Source organism: Lucilia sericata, unplaced genomic scaffold (assembly GCF_015586225.1).
Source record: "Lucilia sericata isolate MDLA Ls3-8-SP2 unplaced genomic scaffold, ASM1558622v1 Contig000689F_arrow, whole genome shotgun sequence".
Classification (NCBI taxonomy): Eukaryota; Metazoa; Arthropoda; class Insecta; order Diptera; family Calliphoridae; genus Lucilia; species Lucilia sericata.
The window spans coordinates 203,691-229,012 of record NW_023994692.1 but is presented as its reverse complement, the minus strand read 5'-3'; the positions used below and the strand labels follow the sequence as shown (position 1 = coordinate 229,012).

At 29.3% G+C, this 25,322-nt stretch overlaps 1 protein-coding gene across 1 annotated transcript in view; it reads left to right on the top strand.

Moving 5' to 3' along the window:
- Window positions 1–2,739: 2,739 nt before the first annotated feature.
- LOC119607357 (nuclear hormone receptor FTZ-F1) overlaps window positions 2,740–25,322 on the top strand; it is a 55,729-nt gene continuing 33,146 nt past the window's right edge. The window contains exon 1 of the mRNA XM_037961224.1: window positions 2,740–3,914. Coding sequence (XP_037817152.1) covers window positions 2,837–3,914 — 1,078 coding nt within the window. The 5' untranslated portion in view covers window positions 2,740–2,836. The remainder of the gene's footprint in view (window positions 3,915–25,322) is intronic.

Genomic DNA, 25,322 nt, shown 5'->3' with positions numbered 1-25,322 from the left:
GCAAGATAACCAGAGAGAGAGTGTGTTTTTTTAAGAGTAGTATTACTAGGCGTATGAATGATTTTGCTGGTAGTTAAATAAATATTGAGTATACTTTGGATGACTATGTGTGTGTGTGTGAAAAAATGAATTGAAAGTAAAATTTATAGAGAGTGTTGTGTTGTATTGTTCAAGCTTTAGTAAAATGTATGAGTTTTATACTCTTGATTATTATGTTTGTTGTTTTTGTAAGCAAATGAAAGTGAAACTTTTTGGTGTGTAAAAAAATAAAGAGCTTTATTTTAGTTTTCGTTTTCAGTTTCATTTTCGTTGGCGTTGTTGCTGTTGTATGGCCCAAACATTACATGTATAGTTTATTATTGAAAAAAAAAGAATCTCTAGGTATGTTTGTATAATACGTAATCTTTTGGGGCACAACGCTAACGTCGATGTTAACGTTTATGTAGACATTATGGTGAAACGCTAACGTAGCATTTAGCATAGAGTATTGCGGGTATCCTCGCCATTACTTGGGTTTAGTCAATCGAGATACGTGGTTGATGTTGGTCGTGTTTTTCGGCAAAAAACTAATAAACAAACAAACAAATAGACAAAGATTCTGTAATGAAACAAAAAGAAAACTCTTTATAAATAAATAAAATATTAATTAATTAACTATTTAAATAAACAAATAAACAAAAGTTTAAATATATATATAAAAAAAACTTTTAATGTTATTAAAAAAAATTAAGGGTAAATTAAGTAATTAAGCAAAATTAAAACTTAAACTATTTAATTTAATAAAATAATTAAAAACCAAACAATTAAACATAAAAAAGATCTAAAAAGTTGTTGAGTATTTATGCAATAACCAGCCCCAGGATTATGTTTATTGTATAAACTTAACACTTTTTATAAGATTTATAATAATTTATAATAAAATGAAAATAAAATAATTTTCTAACATAATCAATAAAGTGCAATATTTATTAAATTATAACTAAATGTGTTAAAAAAAAAAATGTTTTTTCTTTAAAAAAAAAATCTTCCATTATTTATAAAAAATCCCTAAAACAACCAAGTACCTGTTTAACCAGAAATACAAATTTATTATTATTAAAAAAAAGTATTTAAAGTAAGAAAAAAATAATCAAAATTTATTTAAAAAAAGGAAAATTTTTAAAAAAATTCCCTTAAAAAAAGTTGTGATTTCTAAAATATTTTGAATGGTTTGAAGAAAACAAAATTGTGTTCAAAAATGTTTAATATAAAATTGACCAAAATTTTAAAAAATAAACAACAATTAAAACATAATAAATATTTAAAAAATATTATTAAATTAATTTAAAAGAAAATTTCAAAAAAAAATTTTCGAAAAAAAATTGAAAATTTTTGAAAAATTAAGAAAAAATAATAACAATAACAATTTTTGAAAAATATTTAAATAAAAGTTTAAAAAAATTTTTTAAAAAATTTGAAAAAAAAAATTTGGAAAATTAAAAAAAAAAATTGAAAAAATTTAAAAAAAATCTGAAAAATTCTAAAAAAAATTTGGAAAAATTTTAAACAATTTAAACAAATTAAAACAAACAAAAATTTATAAAAAAAAACAATTTTTGAAGTTTAAAATTAAAAAAAAAAAAAAAACAATTTTGAAAAAAAAACTCAAAATAAATTCCAAAAATCCCCCTAAAACTTAAGAATAACAACAACAACAATTATTTAAAAAACAACAACAACAAATAAAACAAAATTAACAACATTTTAAGAATTAATAAAAATATTTTAAAAAAATATTTAAAAAAATTTTTCAAAAAAACTAAAATTGTCAAAATTTAAAAAAAAAAATTCAAATTTAAACCTAAAAAAACCCCTGAAAACTAAACAAAATTAACATATTAATTTAATTTTATTAAAATTTTTAATAAACACCTGCAAAACCAAGCAAAAACTTAAAGTTCGAAAAATTTCGGAATTTTCGAACACAGAAAAAATCGACAAATTTTAACAAAAAACAACAACAACAAAGCTTAAAAGCTTAAAAATATATATATAAACAAATAAATTGAAAAATTTTTAAAAATAAAGAAAATTTTTTCAAAAAAATTGTTTCGAAAATTTGAAATTTCAACAAAATTTAAAGAAAAATTTTGAAAAAATTTATAAAACAACATTAAATATATACAAATTACTGGATTAAAAACAAAAACTAACTTTCTGAGAATAAATTCGAAAGTTCGAAAAATTTCGAAAATTCGAAAAAGTTCGAAACAAATTCGAAAAAAGTGAAAAAAGTAACAACAGGAATAATAAAAATTAACACAAACAACAAAAACAACAATTTTGGAAAAATCTTAGATCTACGAAAAATTTGGAAAAATTTCGAAAAATTTTGAAAATTTTCGAAATTCTTTAAAATCGAAAAACACAACTTGAATAACAAAAAAATTCTACAAAAACAAAAAAAAGTTCAACAATTTAAAAAATACAAAAAATCCCTTAAAAAAACAACTTCCCTGTACAATTCCTCCCCTTCCCTTTAAAAACAAAATCACAACAAAACCGTCCCTTTAACTAAGAAAAACAAACACAAAAATCCTTTGTATAAAAACAACAACATAAAACCCACCTTAATATTAAAAACAAAAACAGCAACTAAGCAATATCAAAAGCAAAAACAACAAAAACCCAAATAAAAATCTTTAAACAAAAAGTATAGAGAGAGAGAGCAAAAAAGTTCTACTAACAAAAGAAAAAAAAAAGAGAAAATAATTGCAAACCAAAAAAACACACAGAGTGAGTGAGAGTGAGTGTGTGTATGTGTGTGTAAATTTATGTTTTTGTTTTGCAACAAAAAATGTTATTAAAAATGGAACAACAACAAGCGACGGCGTCGTTTATATCGTCGCTAAATATGTCACCATTTTCATTGCAATTGGAACAGGATCAGCCTTCCTCACCAGCTCTGGTAGCTGGTAATAATTCGAATTCCAATCAACAACATCTATTAAATAATAATCAAAATAATAATAACAACAACAACAACAATAATAACAATAATACGGATAATGATTTAACTAATGCCAATGATGATTATAGTTCTTATACTTTACATTTAACCAATACAAGTCATCAACAGCAGCAACAACAACAGCAGCAGCAACAACAACATCATCACCAGCAACAACAACAACATCACTACCATCAGCAACAACCTCAACACTACCAACAGCCACCTCAACAACAACAGCAGCAGCAACAGCAACAACAACAAAATATTGCCAATAATCCCAATTTTCAATATTCCTACATCTATAACATCGATTCTCAATATATTTTTCCCACAGGTTATCAGGATACCACCTCCTCCCATTCACAACAGAGCGCCAATGGCGGCAATGGTCCTTCCTCAAATCAAACCACCTCCAATCCCTCAGCCGGCGTCTCCCTTATAAATGGGGTTGTCACTCTCAATTCAGCCCAAAATTCTGCCCTTATCGGTAGTGCTGGTGGTGGCAGTAATAATGGCGGCTCTTCGGCTTCATCAGCCTCAGGCACTTATATGTCCCTATTGCCACCAAATGTTGGTGCCACCAGCTCTTCCACCGGCCACTTAGTGGGTGGGGTTAATGCTTTGGGCGGTGGCGGCGGTGGTGGTGGTACCAGTGCCTCTGCCACTGGCTCAACGCCTGATGTTATTGATTTCAAACATCTATTCGAGGAACTGTGTCCTGTGTGTGGTGATAAGGTCAGTGGCTATCATTATGGTCTGCTGACGTGTGAATCGTGTAAAGGTTTCTTTAAGCGTACAGTACAAAATAAGAAAGTGTACACGTGTGTAGCGGAACGTTCGTGTCATATTGATAAGACACAACGTAAGCGTTGTCCATATTGTCGTTTTCAAAAGTGTCTCGAAGTGGGCATGAAATTAGAAGGTGAGTACCTATTTACAAATTTATCTTATTTTTTAATATTAAGCCTTATTTTGGGACTAAATATGGAGCCAAATTATTTTGACTATAGTTTGTTTTGAGATCAGAGATAATGAATAAAGATCGCTCAATAAGTTTTCTTTAAAATGTTAATCCCTTGATTAGTTTTCTTAAGAGTTTTGTTCCCTTCATCAGTTTTCTTTAGAATATTAACCCCTAGATCAGTTTTCTATACCCTAAGGGATCGCTCGATCAGATTTATCTAAAATACTGCTCACATGATCTCTTGATCAGTTTTCTTTAGAATAGTCATCATTCGATCAGTTTTCTTAATTATCGCTCGATAATTTTTCTATAGAATAGTAACCCCTCGATTAGTTTCCTATACACTAAGGATCGCCCGATCAGATTTCTATAAAATGCTGCTCTCTCATTAAGTTTTTAGAGTATTGATTCCTCGATCTGTTTTCCATAGACTAGGGATCTCATAATCATTACTATTCGATCCGGTTTATAGTATAGACTAGAGATTGGACTATAGAATAGATTAGAGACTGATATATAGAAGCCTATAATATAGACCAGACTAGAGACTAGACTAGAGTCTATTCTATAGAATAAATTAGAGAATAAGATTTAATCTATAGAATAGACTAGAGTCTGGTCTATAGTATATACTATAGTCTGGTCTATATTATAGACTAAAGTCTGGCCTATAGTATAAACTAGAGTCTGGTCTTTTCTATAGATTAAACCTTATTCTCTAATCTATTCTATAGAATAGACTCTATAGTACAGACTAGAGTCTAGACTATAGAATAGACTAGAGACTGATATATAGAAGACCAGACTAGAGACTAGACTAGAGTCTATTCTATAGAATAGATTAGAGAATAAGGTTTAATATATAGAATAGATTGGAGTCTAGTCTATAGAATAGACTAGAGTCTGGTCTACAGTATAGACTATAGTCTGGTCTATAGTATAGACTAGAGTCTGGTCTATAGTATAGACTATAGTATAGACTATAGTATAGACTAGAGTTTGGTCTATAGTATAGACTATAGTCTGGTCTATAGTATAGACTAGAGTCTGGACTTTAGTATAGACTAGAGTCTGGTCTATAGTATAGACTAGAGTCTGGTCTATATTATAGACTAGAGTCTGGTCTATAGTATAGACTAAAGTCTGGTCTATAGTATAGACTAAAGTCTGGTCTATAGTATAGACTAGAGTCTGGTATAAAGTATAGACTAGAGTCTGGTCTATAGTATAGACTAGAGTCTGGTCTATAGTATAGACTAGAGTCTGGTCTATAGTATAGACTAGAGTCTGGTCTATAGTATAGACTAGAGTTTGGTCTATAGTATAGACTAGAGTTTGGTCTATAGTATAGACTAGAGTTTGGTCTATAGTATAGACTAGAGTTTGGTCTATAGTATAGACTAGAGTCTGGTCTATAGTATAGACTAGAGTCTGGTCTAGAATATAGACTAGAGTCTGGTCTATAGTATAGACTAGTGTCTGGTGTATAGTATAAACAAGAGTCTGGTCTATAGTATGGACTAGTGTCTGGTCTATAATATAGACTAGAGTCTGGTCTATAGTATAGACTAGAGTCTGGTCTATAGTATAGACTAGTGTCTGGTGTACAGTATAAACAAGAGTCTGGTCTATAGTATAGACTAGATTCTGGTCTATAGTATAGACTAGAGTCTGGTCTATAGTATAGACTAGAGTCTGGTCTATAGTATAGACTAGATTCTGGTCTATAGTATAGACTAGAATCTGGTCTATAGTATAGACTAGAGTCTGGTCTATAGTATAGATTAGAGTCTGGTCTATAGTATAGACTAAAGTCTGGTCTATAGTATAGATTAGAGTCTGGTATAAAGTATAGACTAGAGTCTGGTCTATAGTATAGACTAGAGTCTGGTCTATAGTATAGACTAGAGTCTGGTCTATAGTATAGACTAGAGTTTGGTCTATAGTATAGACTAGAGTCTGGTCTATAATATAGACTAGAGTCTGGTCTATAGTATAGACTAGTGTCTGGTGTATAGTATAAACAAGAGTCTGGTCTATAGTATGGACTAGTGTCTGGTCTATAATATAGACTAGAGTCTGGTCTATAGTATAGACTAGAGTCTGGTCTATAGTATAGACTAGTGTCTGGTGTACAGTATAAACAAGAGTCTGGTCTATAGTATGGACTAGTGTCTGGTCTAAAGTATGTACTAGAGTCTGGTCTATAGTATAGACTAGAGTCTGGTCTATAATATAGACTAGAGTCTGGTATATAGAAGAGACTAAAGTGTGGTCTATAGAATAGACTAGAGTCTAATCTATAGAATAGAGTCTGGTCTATACAATAGACTAGAGTCTGGTCTATAGAAGAGACTAAAGTGTGGTCTATAGAATATACTAGAGTCTAATCTATAGAATAGATTAGGGTCACGTCTGGTCTATACAATAGACTAGAGTCTGGTCTATAGTATAGACTAGAGTCTGGTCTATTGTATAGACTAGAGTTTGGCCTTTAGTATAGACTCTAATCGTATAGAATTTTCTAATATTTAATTGAAAATGTTTATGATATAATTGCAGGAACCAATTTATTTTTCTTTCTATTGATTTTTCTCTGTTTTAAGAAGAAATCCTGTAAAATATTTTATTCTCTCTTCATTTAATTATTTATTTGTTAGAATTTTACATTCTAAAATATGTTGTTAATAATAAATAACTTTTGTTTCTATAAATCAGACTTTTAAGAAGACAATTGTTTGTATAATTTTCCTTTAAAGCTAGAATATTAAAATACCTGCTCTCTCTTTCCCTCTATAATAATAACAAAAAAATCATATATTAAAAGACATACGTCAAGATGTCATTATTATAGAAAAAAAATCTAAAAAAGTATGAGTGAGTACTTTACAAGTAAAAGCAAAAACAACTTGAGCTACTGCTACTACTACTCATCACAGTTATTTATAGTGGTACCTTAATACAGCTACTTTTTAAAAACAACTGTGATAAACGGAAAATAGGAAAAGTGAACTATTTGTAAACATTCATCTTAAAATGATAACTCTAACTTGAAGGCATTCATTTAGAGCTGTTAATTTTATAAAATAAGTAGAGAATCACATGTTTCAAATTTGGTTGTTAATCTTTCTGAGTTTGTCGATCATCACTAATGTTGCTTTTCATTTAAACATTCACTTGGAATTGATAACTCTTAAACAATTCTTGTTTTTCTGTTACAAACTTTAGCATAAACTAAAATGTTTGTTTATAGTTGTACCTCCTTTCCAGTGAAGGGTTTTGAAAAACTATAAACACTATATGCAAGCCATAAGAAAAAAAATATATATAGAAAAAAACCAACAAACAATAACTTAACTACACACAAATTCGTGTGTACTTTTTAGCATGTTTCAATTCAGCAGATACTTGATAATGAGGCATGAATAATAGTACGAAAAAAAAACGAAAACAAAAAAAAAAACTTAAAACAAACAAAATCGATATTTTATTTATTTTCCCCCTATTTTTTGCAAAACAAAAATGGTAAAACATTCTACTATAAAGTAGTTAGAAAAAAATTAATGTAAAACATCTTTTTTTTTCAATTTTATAGATTTGCAATTTGACACTATAATTCTTTTAGGAAAAAAAAATAGAATGTCGAAGTGAAGACTTCTAAATAACAACACGAAATTGAAAAAAATATTAAGTTTAAGGAATTGTTTAAAGTAAAAGTTGTTTTAAAGCAGATTTTAGAGAAAAAATTTAATAAAAAACTAAATTTGTCTAAAAAAGGTCTTATATTTAATAAAATTTTAATAAAAACAAAATTTTTTTATAAATATTTAACATTTCATGCTGATTGTTTAAACAAATAAAGCTTTTTTGTTTTTTTTTAACATAAATTGTTAATAAAAGCTAGTTTAGGTTATTAATTCAAGGTGAATGTTTTAAAAAACAATAGATAAAACTGCATATCTTCGTTTATTACTATTTTTCTAACTTGTGCTGTATTTTATAGCAACAATTATTAATATTATTAACAATTTGACATCGAAAACAATAATATTCTCTAAATTCTTTAAATATTGTTAATTTTTAATAAAAATTAAACAAAATTGTATGAAATATACATTAAAATATCATTTAAAGTAAGAAGAAGCATTATAGGCAAAAGGTAAACAAACCAAAATCAGCTAATGCCAAAACAAAAACAATTCTCTTTCTGTTTACTTTCTAAACATTATTCTGTACCTTAAGATGAAAATTAATTAAAAATTTCATAAAATTTAAAAAATTCTTTTAATTTTGATAAATTTTTATAAAATTTTAAACAATATTTTATTAATTTTACTTAAAAAAAAAAAAAAAAAAACATTTAAAGTAAGAAGCAGCACTTTAAGCAAAATGTAAACAAACCAAAGAGATGCAAACAAAAGCTGCACTCTCCCTTTACTACTTGTCATACTTATTACAATAATAATATTTAAAAAAAATTAACTTTTTAAACTATAATCTATTGAAACTATAAATATTGTTAATTTTTAACACAAAATTTTATTAACTTTGCCAATTTGTAGTATGAAGAAGCACTTTAGGCAAAAGGTAAACAAAACAACTACAATCATTTCAATAACAAAGTAAAACCATTTATTCTCTGTCAATCTTTTACTTTTTTAAAGATTTTTTCTGTAATTTTTTAAACAACACTTGAGAATGTGAATATTAAACTTTAAAAATCAATAATGTTCTTTCAAATCTTTAATATTTGTTAATTTTTAACCAATTTTTCTTAAAATTGCTCAAAAAACAATTGAAAGTAAGAAGCAGCACTTTAGAACAAAAGGTAAACAAACCAAATACAACTACATACAACTATTTCAATAACAAAGCCAAACAACTTGCTCTCTGTTTCTCTTTGACTTCTTTCTTTAATTTTTTTAAATAACACTTTGCAACATGAAAATTTTACTTTAAAATCAATAATATTCTTTAATTTTTGTTAATTTTTAACAAAATTTCCTTAATATTAAAAAAAAAAACAATTTAAAGTAAGAAGCAGCTCTATATAGAACAAACTGTAAACAAACCACATACAACTATTTCAATGACAAAGCCTAACAACTTGCTCTCTGTTTCTCTTTTACTTCTTTAAAGATTTCTTTCTTTAATTTTTTTAAATAACATTTTACAACATGAAAATTTTACTTTAAAATCAATAATATTCTTTAAAATCTTTAATATTTGTTAATTTTTAACAAAATATTCTTAACTTGTATGAAAACAACAATTTAAAATAAGAAGCAGCACTTTAGGCAAAAGGTAAACAAACCATCAACACAGAAAAGCAGCTGTTTAGTAAACAAGAGTAAACAACTCTGTCTTAGAGTCGATGTTTTAAACATTTTTCTGTATTTTTTTGCCAAAAATAATGCTTTAAAAGAAACATTTTGTATTATTTAATTAGTAGTTACTAATATTTAATAAAAATTAAAGAAATTTCAATAAAGTAAAAGTAAAGAGTAAGAGCTAACACAAAGAAAATGTAACTTTATCTTTTGTGGTATACATTGGTGATTGGTCTAAGGATTAGTCTATTGACTAAACTATGAACTAGTTTATAGACTAGCCTATGGACTAGTTTATAGACCAGACTACGGAACAATTTATATACTAGACTATGGGCTATGGCATAGTTTATAGACATGACTATATACTAAATTAAAAACTAGTCTATCGACTAGTTTACAGTCTAGTCTATAGGCTAGTTTAAAGACAACTCATTGGACAAGTTTATGGCAAGTCTATGGACAAGTTTATAGACAAGTCATTGAACTAGTTTATAGATTAGTCAACGAAGTAGATTATAGACTAGTTTATATAGTAGTCTATAGACTAGTTTATATAGTAGTCTATAGACTAGTTTATATACTAGTATATGGACTAGTTTATATACTAGTCTATGGACTAGTTTAAAGACTAGACTATGGAACAGTTTATAGATTTGCATATGTTCAAGGACTATTCTATGGACTAGTTTATAGACATGACTATATACTAAATTAAAAACTAGTCCATCGACTAGTTTACAGTCTAGTCTATAGGCTAGTTTAAAGACAACTCATTGGACAAGTTTATGGGCAAGTCTATGGACAAGTTTATAGACAAGTCATTGAACTAGTTTATAGATTAGTCAACGAAGTAGATTATAGACTAGTTTATATAGTAGTCTATAGACTAGTTTATATAGTAGTCTATAGACTAGTTTATATACTAGTATATGGACTAGTTTAAAGACTAGACTATGGAACAGTTTATAGATTTGCATATGTTCAAGGACTATTCTATGGACTAGTTTAAGGACTATTCTATGGACAAGTTTATAGAATATAGACTGAATATAGAATATAGAGAATATAGTCCAGACTATAAACTGTTCTAAAGTCCAGACTATAGACTGTTTTATAGTCCAGACTATAGACTGCTCTATAGACCAGACTATAGATAGTACTGTAGTTCAAACTGTTCTACAGTCCTTACTATAGATTGGTATACAGTCAAGAATATAGACAATTCTATAGTCCAGACTATAGACAATTCTATAGTTCAGACTATAGACAATTCTATAGTCCAGACTATAGACAATTCTATAGTCCAGACTATAGACTGTTCTATAGTCCAGACTATAGACTGTTCTATAGTCCAGACTATAGACTGTTCTATAGTCCAGACTATAGACTATTCTATAGTCCAGACTATAGACTATTCTATAGTCCAGACTATAGACTATTCTATAGTCCAGACTATAGACTATTCTATAGTCCAGACTATAGACTATTCTATAGTCCAGACTATAGACAATTCTATAGTCCAGACTATAGACAATTCTATAGTCCAGACTATAGACTATTCTATAGTCCAGACTATAGACTATTCTATAGTCCAGACTATAGACTATTCTATAGTCCAGACTATAGACTATTCTATAGTCCAGACTATAGACTATTCTATAGTCCAGACTATAGACTATTCTATAGTCCAGACTATAGACTATTCTATAGTCCAGACTATAGACTATTCTATAGTCCAGACTATAGACTATTCTATAGTCCAGACTATAGACTATTATAGTCAGACTATAGACTATTCTATAGTCCAGACTATAAACTATTCTATAGTCCAGACTATAGACTATTCAATAGTCCAGACTATAGACTATTCAATAGTCCAGACTATAGACTATTCTATAGTCCAGACTATAGACTATTCTATAGTCCAGACTATAGACTATTCAATAGTCCAGACTATAGACTATTCAATAGTCCAGACTATAGACTATTCTATAGTCCAGACTATAGACTATTCTATAGTCCAGACTATACACTATTCTATTGTCCAGACTATAGACTGTTCTATTGTCCAGACTATAGACTGTTCTATAGTCCAGACTATAGACTGTTCTATAGTCCAGACTATAGACTGTTCTATAGTCCAGACTATAAACTGTTCTATAGTCCAGACTATAGACTGTTCTATAGTCCAGACTATAGACTGTTCTATAGTCTAGACTATAGACTGTTCTATAGTCCAGACTATAGACTATTCTATAGTCCAGACTATAGACTATTCTATAGTCCAGACTATAGACAATCCTATAGTCCAGACTATAGACTATTCTATAGTCCAGACTATAGACTATTCTATAGTCCAGACTATAGACTATTCTATAGTCCAGACTATAGACTATTCTATAGTCCAGACTATTGACTATTCTATAGTCCAGACTATAGACTATTCTATAGTCCAGACTATAGACTATTCTATAGTCCAGACTATAGACTATTCTATAGTTCAGACAAAAGACTATTCTATAGTTCAGACTATAGACTATTCTATAGTTCAGACTATAGACTATTCTATAGTCCAGACTATAGACTATTCTATAGTCCAGACTATAGACTATTCAATAGTCCAGACTATAGACTATTCAATAGACCAGAGTATAGACTATTCTATAGTCCAGACTATAGACTATTCTATATTCTATTTTTGTCGACTAGTCTATGGACGAGTTCATAGGCTAGTGTATGGACTAGTTTAGAGATTCGTCTATGGACAAGTTTATACACTGATCTATGAACTAGTTTATGGATTATCGACTAGATTATATACTAGTAAATAGAATGGTCTATGGACTAGTTTATAGACTAGTCTATGGTCTAATTTATATGCTAGTTTATAGATTAGTCTGTGCAATATACTATAGAATAGTCTTTGGACTAGTTTATAGACTAGTCTTGTCTATGGACTAGTTTATAGACTACTCTATATACAAGTGTATGGACTAATTTATAGGCTAGTCTTTAAAGTTTTAAATAGAGTATTATGTGGACTAGTTTATAGACTAGTCTATTGAATAGTCATCTACTATAACCAGTCTTCACTCCAAAATTTTGTTTTCTTTTTTTACATAATTTATTAAAAATTTCATTGATTATTTCATAGATTTCTTTATTTATGTATGAAAAATTTATTCCAACAAAAAAAAAGTATTACCCAATTTGTTTGTCATCATCATCGTTATGAAAAAAAAAAATATTTATTTATATTTTTTTTGGCTCAACATTTTAGTCATTATCTGTCAGCTGCGAACTACTACAGAAAAATTTGTTTTATTTTTATTATTTTGCTTTCGTTGCTACAAAAATTCCAAATCTAAATATATAATTTTCTATATGAATAAAGTGTATTTTAACATAAATTTTTCTAACTTAAAAGAAGAAAGAAATGAGAGCAGCAAGCAAGCAACAACAACAATAAAAACACCGAACGTAAAAAGAACGACCTATCCCAAGTTTTAATAAAAATTTTACTTTTTTTTATTTGCGTGCTGCTTTAATGCTGCTGCTTCTTATTTGATTTCAAAACTCTGCTGCTTCTTACTCTTCATACCTTTTTGTTGTTGTTGTTGTATTTAGTATGATTTTATTATTATGTATACGTAGTTGTGTACATATTTGTATAAGTTTGTTTGAGTGTGTTTTGATATGAATGTATGTCAATGTGTTTTGGGGTTTTTATTTTGGTGGTATATTTAGTTTATGTTGTTGTTGTTGTTGCTTTAGCCTCTGTAGCCAAGTGACATACAAACACACATTAAATATAACTCGCACACTAAATGTGTAGTTGTTGTTGTTTTATATAAAGTTTTTTTTTCTGCTTTTTCATTATTATTTGTTTTGTATTTAAGTTTCACATTGTTTCGTCATGTCAATATCAGCTTTAATGAAAACGAAGTCGAAGAAGAAGCAGAAAACAAACACCAAAAAAAAAACTAAATTAAGAAATTCCAAAAAAAAAAATACTCTTTAAGCATTTAAAATACTCGTTTACATACATTACAACAAACACACGCATTTAACTTAAAGTCAATAAGTCACTCTACTATGTGGAAGTCACTCTCGTTTTCATTTAAACACGAATCGAAAAAAACGAAGCAAACTGAAAAAAAATGGAAACCTTACATATGAGTAAACTGTTGTTGTTATTGTTACAACTGTAACCATAACCCCTCTCAATAAAATACTGTAATATTAACAACAACCACTAAAAAAATCTCTTGTCATATTCATTGGCATTGCTTGTTTTTTTTTCTTCTACTTAATATTTATTTCTGTATCATTGTTGTAATATTATTGTTGTTGCTGCTATTTAGCTAATTTAACTTTGTTTTTGTATAGAGGTCTATGCGTTTGTTTTTTTTTTATTTCTCATTAATATTTTTTCTTTTATTTCTGTATATACATGTGAGTATTATTGCTGTTATAGTTGCCTTTGCTGTAATTTGTTGTGTAAGGCCTTTATTTATGTTATGTTGTTGTTGTTATTATTATGATTGTAATCCTACAAATGATGCCACCCGATTAAATGATTTCTTGTTTTGATTGAAGGGATTTCAAAGCGTAACAGTTAAATTAATCGAGTTCAGACTATAGACTATTCTATAATCAAGGCTATAGACTTTTCTATAGTTCAAACTATGGACAATTCTATACTCCACACTAAGAACTATTCTATAGTCCAGACTATAGACAGTTCGATTGCCCTTTAGTTCAGACTATAGACTGTTCTATAGTCCAGACTATTAAAGACTGTTTTATTGTCCAGACTATAGACTGTTCTATACTCCAGACTATTATAGACTGTTTTATTGTCCAAACTATAGACTATTCTATAGTCCAGACTATAGACTATTCTATAGTCCAGACTATAGTCTAATCTATAGTCCAGACTATAGTCTAATCTATAGTCCAAACTATAGTCTAATCTATAGTCCAGACTATAGTCTAATCTATAGTCCAGACTATAGTCTAATCTATAGTCCAGACTATAGTCTAATCTATAGTCCAGACTATAGTCTAATCTATAGTCCAGACTATAGTCTAATCTATAGTCCAGACTATAGTCTAATCTATAGTCCAGACTATAGTCTAATCTATAGTCCAGACTATAGTCTAATCTATAGTCCAGACTATAGTCTAATCTATAGTCCAGACTATAGTCTAATCTATAGTCCAGACTATAGTCTAATCTATAGTCCAGACTATAGTCTAATCTATAGTCCAGACTATAGTCTAATCTATAGTCCAGACTATAGTCTAATCTACAGTCTAGACTATAGTCCAACATATAGTCCCGACTATAGCCTAATCCAGACTGTAGTCTAATCTACAGTTCAGACTATAGTCTAATCTATAGTCCAGATTATGGAATATTCTATAGTCCAGACTATAGACTATTCTATAGTCCAGTCTATAGACTGTTCTATAGTCCATCTATAGACTGTTCTATAGTCCAGACTATAGACTATTCTATAGTCCAGACTACAGACTGTTCTATAGTCCAGACTATAGACTGTTCTATAGTCCAGACGATAGACTGTTCTATAGTCCAGACGATAGACTGTTCTATAGTCCAGACTCTAGACTATTCTATAGTCCAGACTACAGACTATTCTATACTCCAGACTATAGACTCTTCTATAGTCCAGACTATAGACTCTTCTATAGTCCAGACTATAGACTCTTCTATAGTCCAGACTATAGACTCTTCTATAGTCCAGTCCAGACTATAGACTCTTCTATAGTCCAGACTATAGACTCTTCTATAGTCCAGACTATAGACTCTTCTATAGTCCAGACTATAGACTCTTCTATAGTCCAGACTATAGACTCTTCTATAGTCCAGACTATAGACTCTTCTATAGTCCAGACTATAGACTCTTCTATAGTCCAGACTATAGACTCTTCTATAGTCCAGACTATAGACTCTTCTATAGTCCAGACTATAGACTCTTCTATAGTCCAGACTATAGACTCTTCTATAGTCCAGACTATAGACTCTTCTATAGTCCAGACTATAGACTCTTCTATAGTCCAGACTATAGACTCTTCTATAGTCCAGACTATAGACTCTTCTATAGTCCAGACTATAGACTCTTCTATAGTCCAGACTATAGACTCTTCTATAGTCCAGACTATAGACTCTTCTATAGTCCAGACTATAGACTCTTCTATAGTCCAGACTATAGACTCTTCTATAGTCCAGACTATAGACTCTTCTATAGTCCAGACTATAGACTCTTCTATAGTCCAGACTATAGACTCTTCTATAGTCCAGACTATAGACTCTTCTATAGTCCAGACTATAGACTCTTCTATAGTCCAGACTATAGACTCTTCTATAGTCCAGACTATAGACTCTTCTATAGTCCAGACTATAGGCTCTTCTATAGTCCAGACTATAGACTCTTCTATAGTCCAGACTATAGACTCTTCTATAGTCCAGACTATAGACTCTTCTATAGTCCGGGAATATAGACTGTTCTATGGTCCAGACTATAGACTATTCTATAGTCCAGACTATAGACTGTTCTATAGTCCTGTCTTGATGGTCTTGACTAAAGATGAATCTTGACTATAGATTAGTCTTGAATAAACATTAGTCTTAACTATGGATTAGTCTTGACTGTAGATTAGTCTATAGTTTTGGCTATGGATTAGTCTATAGTATTGAGTATCTATGAGTCTATAGTCTTGACTATAGATCATTCTATGGTATTGATTATAGATTTGTCTATAGTCTTGCCTGTCGATGAGTCTATAGTTTTGACTATAGATCATTCTATAGTCTTTACTATAGTCTTGATTATAGATTACTCTTGAATACTGATGAGTTTATAGTCTTGACTACAGATTAGTCTATAGTTTTGACTATAGATCATTCTATATTCTTGGCTATAGATCATTCTATATTCTTGACTATAGATCATTCTATAGTCTTGAATGTAGATTAGCCTATAGTCTTGACTATAGGTCTAGACCAGTCTATAGCCGTGGCAAGTTATCAGTCTATAGTCTTGACTATAGATTAGTCGAATATCTTAACTATAATTTAATCGATTGTTTTGACTGTAGATCAGTCTATAGTCTTGACTGTAGACTGTGAATAGATCTCTCAAATGTCTTAGCTACAGCTCACTTTATAGTCTTGACTATAAACTAGTGTGTAGTGTTGTCAGTTTAATCATGTTTAAATCAAAATTCTTTAATTTTCACTTTACCAACATCTGGCACCCTTCTTCCTCTACATTTTTTATTATTTTTATTTAAAATATATAAAAATGCCTCTTTTTAACCATGTGATTGATTGCAAAATCTTTTGTTTTTTTGTCTATCAAATATTTCATATGGTTATTAGGTATTACAACAGCCAGCTAGCCAACCAACCACTTGAAAATTTTTTTGCCTCTGCCTCTATTATACCCCTTTTTAAGAAATTTTTATTATTAAATGCTGTTCTAAATTGCTACTTATTATTAAGTTTATGGCATTGTTTAGAAATTATTGATTTTTTATATACAAAATGTAAAGAAATATTTTAAGTTTAGCAAGTTAAACTGAGTTTAAATAAAAGTTTAAGAGAAACGAGTTAAGTCAGCAAATCTAGAGGGCAACATTTTGCTTCAAAGTGCTTATTTTGCAGCCATTTATTTCTTAAATAGGAAAGAAATATTAAACAAATTATATATCAATGGAAAGGTTATGAAATCTACTTTTTAACGAGATATAAATTATTTTATTGTAACGAAAATTGTAAAACAATTTTCATGTTTTTCTTTAAGATTTCTCATAATTATCGATTATTTTGTAAATTTCTTACATTTTAAACTATTTCACTTAATATTTGGCTAGTTTCCAATAATATTTTCCATAAAGTTTTTATATTATTTGTATATAAAACACACATACTTTTACATTTAATGACCAACAATTTTTATCATTTTCACACAATCTTAAAATAATTATATAAATTTAAACAAAAACAAACTGTTTGCTAGAACAAAGCGCAACTAAAAAAAAAAACCAAACTAAAAATAAACAAAAATTAAATTACTAAAAACTTGTAAAATGTTGATTTAACTTAATTACAAATTACTTTTAAACAATTGCAGACACTTGAAAAAAGCGGGCATATTTATTCAAGCGGCCGGTTTTATGTCGTTTGAGTGCAATTAATTGCACTTAACATTGTTTTTTTTTTACATTTATTTATTTATTTACTTGTTTGTACATTGAATTTAAACGCCAATTTGTTAGAAAAACAAAACAAAACATACTTAAACATGTTAACAACTAAAAGAAACACAAACAAACTACTTAAATTAGGCCAAAACAGTTGTTTTACAGCTGAACAACTGAAAAAAAAAAAAAAAAACTGCTAATTAAAATTAATTTTAATTTTAAAAACACCAACTAAATTAAGTATGACTAAGACATTATAGAATCTAGACCGAGATCACTGTACATATCAGTTTATAGTCTTCAATATGCATTAGTTTACAGTCTAGAGATCAGTCTATAAACTTGACTAGAGATCAGTTTAAAGTCTTAACTAGAGATCAGTTTATAGTCTTTAGTCTAGAGTAGAGATCAGTCTATAGTCTTGACTATAGATCGGTCTATAAACTTGACTAGAGATCAGTTTATAAACTTGACTAAAGATCAGTTTATAGTCTTTACTAAATATCACTTTATAGTCTCGACTTTTGATTAGTCTATAAACTTGACTAGAGATCTGTCTATAGTCTAGACAGAGATCATACTATAGTCTTTACTATATCACTTTACAAATCAGCTTAAAGTCTTCAATATACATAGGTTTCTAGTCTAGAGATCAGTCTATAAACTTGGCTAGAGATCAGTTTAAAGCCTTAACCAGTGATTACTTTATAGTCTATAGTCTAGACTAGAGATCAGTCTATATTATTGACTAGAGATCAGTCTACAGTCTTGACTAGAGATCAGTCTATATTCATGACTAGAGATCAATCTATAGTCTTAACTAAAGATCAGTTTATAGTCTCGACTATAGATAAGCCCATAAACTTGACTAGATATCCTACTAGAGATCTGTTTATAGTCTATAGTTTACACTAGAGATCTGTTTATAGTCTATAGTTTACACTAGAGATCAGTCTATAGTCTTGACTAAATATCAGTTTATAGTTTCAACTATAGGTCAGTCTATAAACTTGACTAGAGATCAGTTTATAAACTTGACTAGAGATCAGTCTATAGTCTTGACTAGAGATCAGTCTATAGTCTTGACTAGAGATCAGTATATAATCTTGACTAGAGATCAGTCTATAGTCCTGACTAGAGATCAGTCTATAGTCGTGACTACAGATCAGTCTACAGTCATGACTAGAGATCAGTCTATAGTCCTGACTAGAGATCAGTCTATAGTCTTGACTAGAGATCTGTTAATAGTCCGCTGTAATGATTACTCTATACTCTTGACTACATAATAGTTTCGGTTTGTGATCAGTTTATAGTCTGGACAAAAGATCAGTCAGTAGTCTTGTATAAAAATCACTATATAATCTTGAGTGGAGAGTTTAAACTGGAGATCAGTTTATAATATGGACTAGATCAGTCTAAAGTGTGACTATAGAACAATCTTGACTATAGATCAGTTTATATTCTTGACTATAGATCAATCTATAGTCTTAACTATAGACCATCCTACGGTTTTGATTATACATCAGTCTACTGAGTCTAGACTGGTCATCAGTTTCAAGTGTGGACTATTGATCAGTCTATAATCTTGACTATAGATCAGTTTATAGTCTTGTCTAAACATCTGTCTTTAAACCTCTTTATAGTTTTGTCTGTAGTCATTTTACATTGATATGTTTGCTGTTTATTTATTCTTTTACTATTAAATTGTTTGCTGTGCTATCATGTGTGTGGTTCGCAAAAGCCGTTTTATATTAAACCAGTTGTTTTGTAATTTTTTTGTTTTCATTTTTCGATTTTTTTTTTAAAGTATTTGTGTGCTAAAAATACTGTTTATAAAACTATTACAAAAAAAAAACTAAACGAAAACGAATTTTTATTGCACTTTTGTGTGTGCGCGCTCTCATTTTGCAAAACATTTCGATAATTTTTTGTTGTTGTTTTTCTGTACAAGAATGTGTCCTCGTACTCACCTCGTCCTCAAGTTGAGGGCAATATCGTGGCAAAAAGAAATCAACAAAATAAATGGAAATGAGTGCAATTGAATTAAAAAAAGGCGTAAAACGACTTATAAATGCATGCTACAGTTTGAAATAAAATTTTAAAAATGTATAGAAAAAGACTAATTTTTATTTGATTTTTAAATTTAGTACTACAGGCCGCATACTTGTAACAGAATTGAATTACTAATTAAAAATCTGTCATACCACACGTTAGCCAAGTGTGAGATCTTTGTTTTTGGCCAGAGGGTGGTATGAGTAATTTTAAATTAAATTAAAAAGTTTTGACTATAGATCAGTCTATAGTCTTGACTATAGATCAGTCTATAGTCTTGACTATAGATCAGTCTATAGTCTTGACTATGGATCAGTCTATAGTCTTGACTATAGATCAGTCTATAGTCTTGACTATAGATCAGTCTATAGTCTTGACTATAGATCAGTCTATAGTCTTGACTATAGATCAGTCTATAGTCTTGACTATAGATCAGTCTATAGTCTTGACTATAGATCAGTCTATAGTCTTGACTATAGATCAGTCTATATAGTTAAGACTATAGACTGATCTATAGTCAACACTATAGACTGATCTATAGTCTAGACTATAGACTAATCTATAGTTAAGACTATAGACTAATCTATAGTTAAGACTATAGACTGATCTATAGTCAAGACTATAGACTGATCTATAGTCAAGATCAGTCTATAGTCTTAACTATAGATTAGTCTATAGTCTAGACTATAGATCAGTCTATAGTGTTGGCTATAGATCAGTCTATAGTCTTAACTATAGATTAGTCTATAGACGAGAATATAGACTAGACTATGGACTAGAAAATAGACTAGACTATAAACTAGACTATAGACTAGACTATAGACTAGACTACAGACTAGACTATAAACTAGACTATAGACTAGACTATAGAGTAGACTATAGACTAGACTATAGACTAGACTATAGACTAGACTATAGCCTAGTCTATCTAGACTATAGACTAGACTAGGCTATAGACTAGACTATAGACTAGACTAAGCTACAGACTAGACTATAGTCCAGACTATAGACTAGGCTATAGATTAGACTATAACTAGACTATAGACTAGACTATAGACTAGACTATAGACTAGACTATAGACTAGACTATAGACTAGACTATAGACTAGACTATAAACTAGACTATAGACTAGACTATAGAATAGACTATAGACTAGACTATAGACTAGACTATAAACTAGACTAGACTAGACTAGAGAATAGACTATAGACTAGACTATAGAATAGACTATAGACTAAACTATAGAGTCAGAGTATAGACTAGATTATAGACTAGACTATAGACTAGACTATAGACTAGACTATAGACTAGACTATAGACTAGACTAGACTAGACTATAGACTAGACTATAGACTAGACTATAGACTAGACTATAGACTAGACTATAGACTAGACTATAGACTAGACTATAGACTAGACTATAGACTAGACTATAGACTAGACTATAGACTAGACTATAGACTAGACTATAGACTAGACTATAGACTAGACTATAGACTAGACTATAGACTAGACTATAGACTAGACTATAGACTAGACTAATAGACTAGACTATAGACTAGACTATAGACTAGACTATAGACTAGACTATAGACTAGACTATAGACTAGACTATAGACTAGACTATAGACTAGACTATAGATTAGACTATAGAGTAGACTATAGACTAGACTATAGACTAGACTATTGATGACTATAGACTAGACTATAGACTAGACTATAGACTAGACTATAGACTAGACTATAGACTAGACTATAGACTAGACTATAGACTAGACTATAGACTAGACTATAGACTAGACTATAGACTAGACTATAGACTATAGACTATAGACTAGACTATAGATTAGACTATAGACTAGACTATAGACTAGACTATAGACTAGACTATAGACTAGACTATAGACTAGACTATAGACTAGACTATAGACTAGACTATAGACTAGACTATAGACTAGACTATAGACTAGACTATAGACTAGACTATAGACTAGACTATAGACTAGACTATAGACTAGATAGACTAGAATAGACTAGACTATAGACTAGACTATAGACTAGACTATAGACTAGACTATAGATTAGACTATAGACTAGACTATAGACTAGACTATAGACTAGACTATAGACTAGACTATAGACTAGACTATAGACTAGACTATAGACTAGACTATAGACTAGACTAGACTAGACTATAGACTAGACTAGACTATAGACTAGACTATAGACTAGACTATAGACTAGACTAGACTATAGACTAGACTATAGACTAGACTATAGACTAGACTATAGACTAGATATAGACTAGACTATAGACTAGACTATAGACTAGACTATAGACTAGACTATAGACTAGACTATAGACTAGACTATAGACTAGACTATAGACTAGACTATAGACTAGACTATAGACTAGACTATAGACTAGACTATAGACTAGATATAGACTAGACTATAGACTAGACTATAGACTAGACTATAGACTAGACTATAGACTAGACTATAGACTAGACTATAGACTAGACTAGACTATAGACTAGACTATAGACTAGACTATAGACTAGACTATAGACTAGACTATAGACTAGACTATAGACTAGACTATAGACTAGACTAGACTAGACTAGACTATAGACTAGACTATAGACTAGACTATAGACTAGACTATAGACTAGACTATAGACTAGACTATAGACTAGACTATAGACTAGACTATAGACTAGACTATAGACTAGACTATAGACTAGACTATAGACTAGACTATAGACTAGACTATAGACTAGACTATAGACTAGACTATAGACTAGACTATAGACTAGACTATAGATTAGACTATAGACTAGACTATAGACTAGACTATAGACTAGACTATAGACTAGACTATAGACTAAGCCATAGACTAGACTATATACTAAGCCATAGACTAGACTATTGTCTTGACTATAGATTAGACTAAGATAATTAGGCTATGGTCTTGACTACAGATTAGCCTATAGTCCTGACTAGAGATTAGTCTATATTCTTTACTATATATTAGTATATAGTCTTGACTTTAGATTAGTCTATAGTTTTGACTATATATTAGTCCATAGTCTTGACTATAGATTAGTCTATAATCTTGACTATAGATTAGTCTACAGTCGTGACTATAGATTAGTCTATGGACCGGACTATAGATTGGTCTATAGTCTTGACTATAAATTAGTCTGTAGCCTTGTCTATAGATTAGTCTATAGTCTTGACTATAGTTTAGTCTATAGTCTTGACAATTGTTTAGTCTATAGTCTTGACTATATTTTAGTCTATAGTCTTGAATATAGATTAGTCTACAATCTTGATTATAAATTAGTCTATAGTCGTCACTATAGATTAGTCTATAGTCTTGAATATAGATTAGTTTATAGTCTTGACTATAGATCGGTCAATGGTCTATATCTTAGTCTATGGTATTGACTATAGATTTGTCTATAGTCTTGACTATAGATTACTCTTTAGAACAGTCTAGAGTCTTGACTATAGATCGATCTATGGTCGATATCTTAGTCTATAGTCTTGACTATAGATTGTCTATAGTCTTGACTATAGATTACTCTATAGATCAGTCTATAGTCTTGACTATATATCGGGTATGGTCTTGTCTATATCTTAGTCTATATGTAGTATTGACTATAGATTTGTCTATAGTCTTGACTATAGACCAGTCTGGTGTATATATGGACTATATTACAATTTTCTTTAATTTGTTGCAAAATTTGCTAATTCGTGCAACAAATTAGATGAAATTAGATGTTTCAGAAATTGTCTAATGTTTCTCTATATTGCGATGAAATCATATAAATTTTTCTTTAATTTTCAGCATTTTTTTGTAAATAAAATTTTGTTTCTCCATATAAATTTTAATTTTTTTATAAATTTAATTTTTCTTATTTACCAACTAAATCTTAATAGTTTATAGTTGTTTCTGTTGTTGCTGTGTAAATGTGTGTGTATAAAAAATGTAAATATGTGGTGGATGTGTGTGTGTTTGTATGATTACATTCGCCACTTTATAAAATAGTTTTACGTTAAATTGCTGCTGTTGTTGTTGTTGGTTTTTTTCGTCTTGCTATCTCATTTCCGCCTTTGCGCTCTTGGCCTATACATCCATCTCTTGCGCTCATGACCTAGATTTTTTTCTGTGTTGATATTTTTTTTTTTCGTTTTTGTGCTTCATATTAATGCTCTTGCTGTAGTAGTTGTTGTTGTTGTTGCTGTGTTTGTTTTTTCATTTACTCGTATTCGTTTGTTTATTGTTGGGTTTATGGCTTGATCAAGAGCGGGAGTGATGGCGGGCGGCTATAAAGGGGAGTGAGTGTGTGTAGTTGTATTCTCCTTGTAGTTTTTTTTTCTGTTTTTATTTTTTTGTTGTTTTTGTTATATTATGTGTGTGTTTTGTGTAGATATTAGTGTATTGTATGGTGTACTTGGACATTTTATATTGTTGTTATTTAGTGCAGAATTATATTGTTGCTGTTATAATCAATGCAACATGTAGTGTGCATATCTCTGTTAGTTTTTAAGTTTAGTATGCCATAGTTTTTTTTTCTTGTGCATTTTTTGTGAAGTTGTTTTCTTGGGTTTTGTTTTGATTTCTTACTTAATTTTTGTGTTTTTTGTTTCTTTCTTAAAATATTTTTGCCTAAAGTTATTTATTTATTATTTTTTTGTAATTTTTCTCATTTAATCTGTCCGTCATTCTTTTAGTTTTTTTCTCTTAACCATATGACCATTATTATTCATGTTATAATCATGCAGTTTTACTAACTTTGTTGTTATTATAATTGTTGTTGTTATATGCTGCTGTAGTATTTAATTTTATGTTAAGCTGGTAATTCTTGTAATTTTTTTTTGTATTTTGGGGGCTTTTTTTTAACCACAATTTGCCTGTAATTCTAAATTTACTTTTTGGAGAGGCTTTTTTTTTTGGGGCGATAATTATGTGGTAGTTGTTTGTTGTTTTTTCCTTTTTGTAAAAGATTTTACGTCATTATGTTGGTTTAAGTTTTAGTTACTTTTGGTAATTAAAAAAATAAAAATTCTTTGTAATTATCAAAAAATGGTCAACTTTGTTTAACTGTGGTTTAGGCTAGGTTTAAGCTAGCTTAAAAAACAAAACAGTTTCTGAAAGCTTAAAAGCTTCTCTATTAATATTGCCAATTTTACATAAATTGTTGAAATAGTTTTTAAATTATATAATAAATAAAATTAGCATTTTCTATAAAGCAAATTTCTCAAAGTGTTTAACTTTAACTAACTGTGGTTTAAGCTGGTTTTAAGCTAGGTTAACATCTTCTCTATTGATATCCCCAAACTCTGTAAAGATCGTCTAAATATTTTTCAAATTATACCAAAAAATAAATACATTTTAAATTTTTTTATAAAGCAAATTTTCCAAAGTGGTCAACTTTGCCTAACTGTGGTTAAAACGGGGTTTAAGCTAGTTTAATAAATAAACAAGATTCTGAAAGCTTAACACCTCCTCTATGGATATTCCAAAACTCTGTAGAGATCGTCTAAATATTTTCCAGGTTATATAGAAAATAAATAAATTTTAAATTTTTTATATAGCAACTAATAGTCAACTTTGCCTAACTGTGGTTTAAGCTGAGCTTAATTTAAATAAAGAAACAAACTAGATATTCAGAAACTCTATAGAGATCGTCTAAATTGTTATAAATTTATAAAGAAACTAAATAAATTTTACAATTT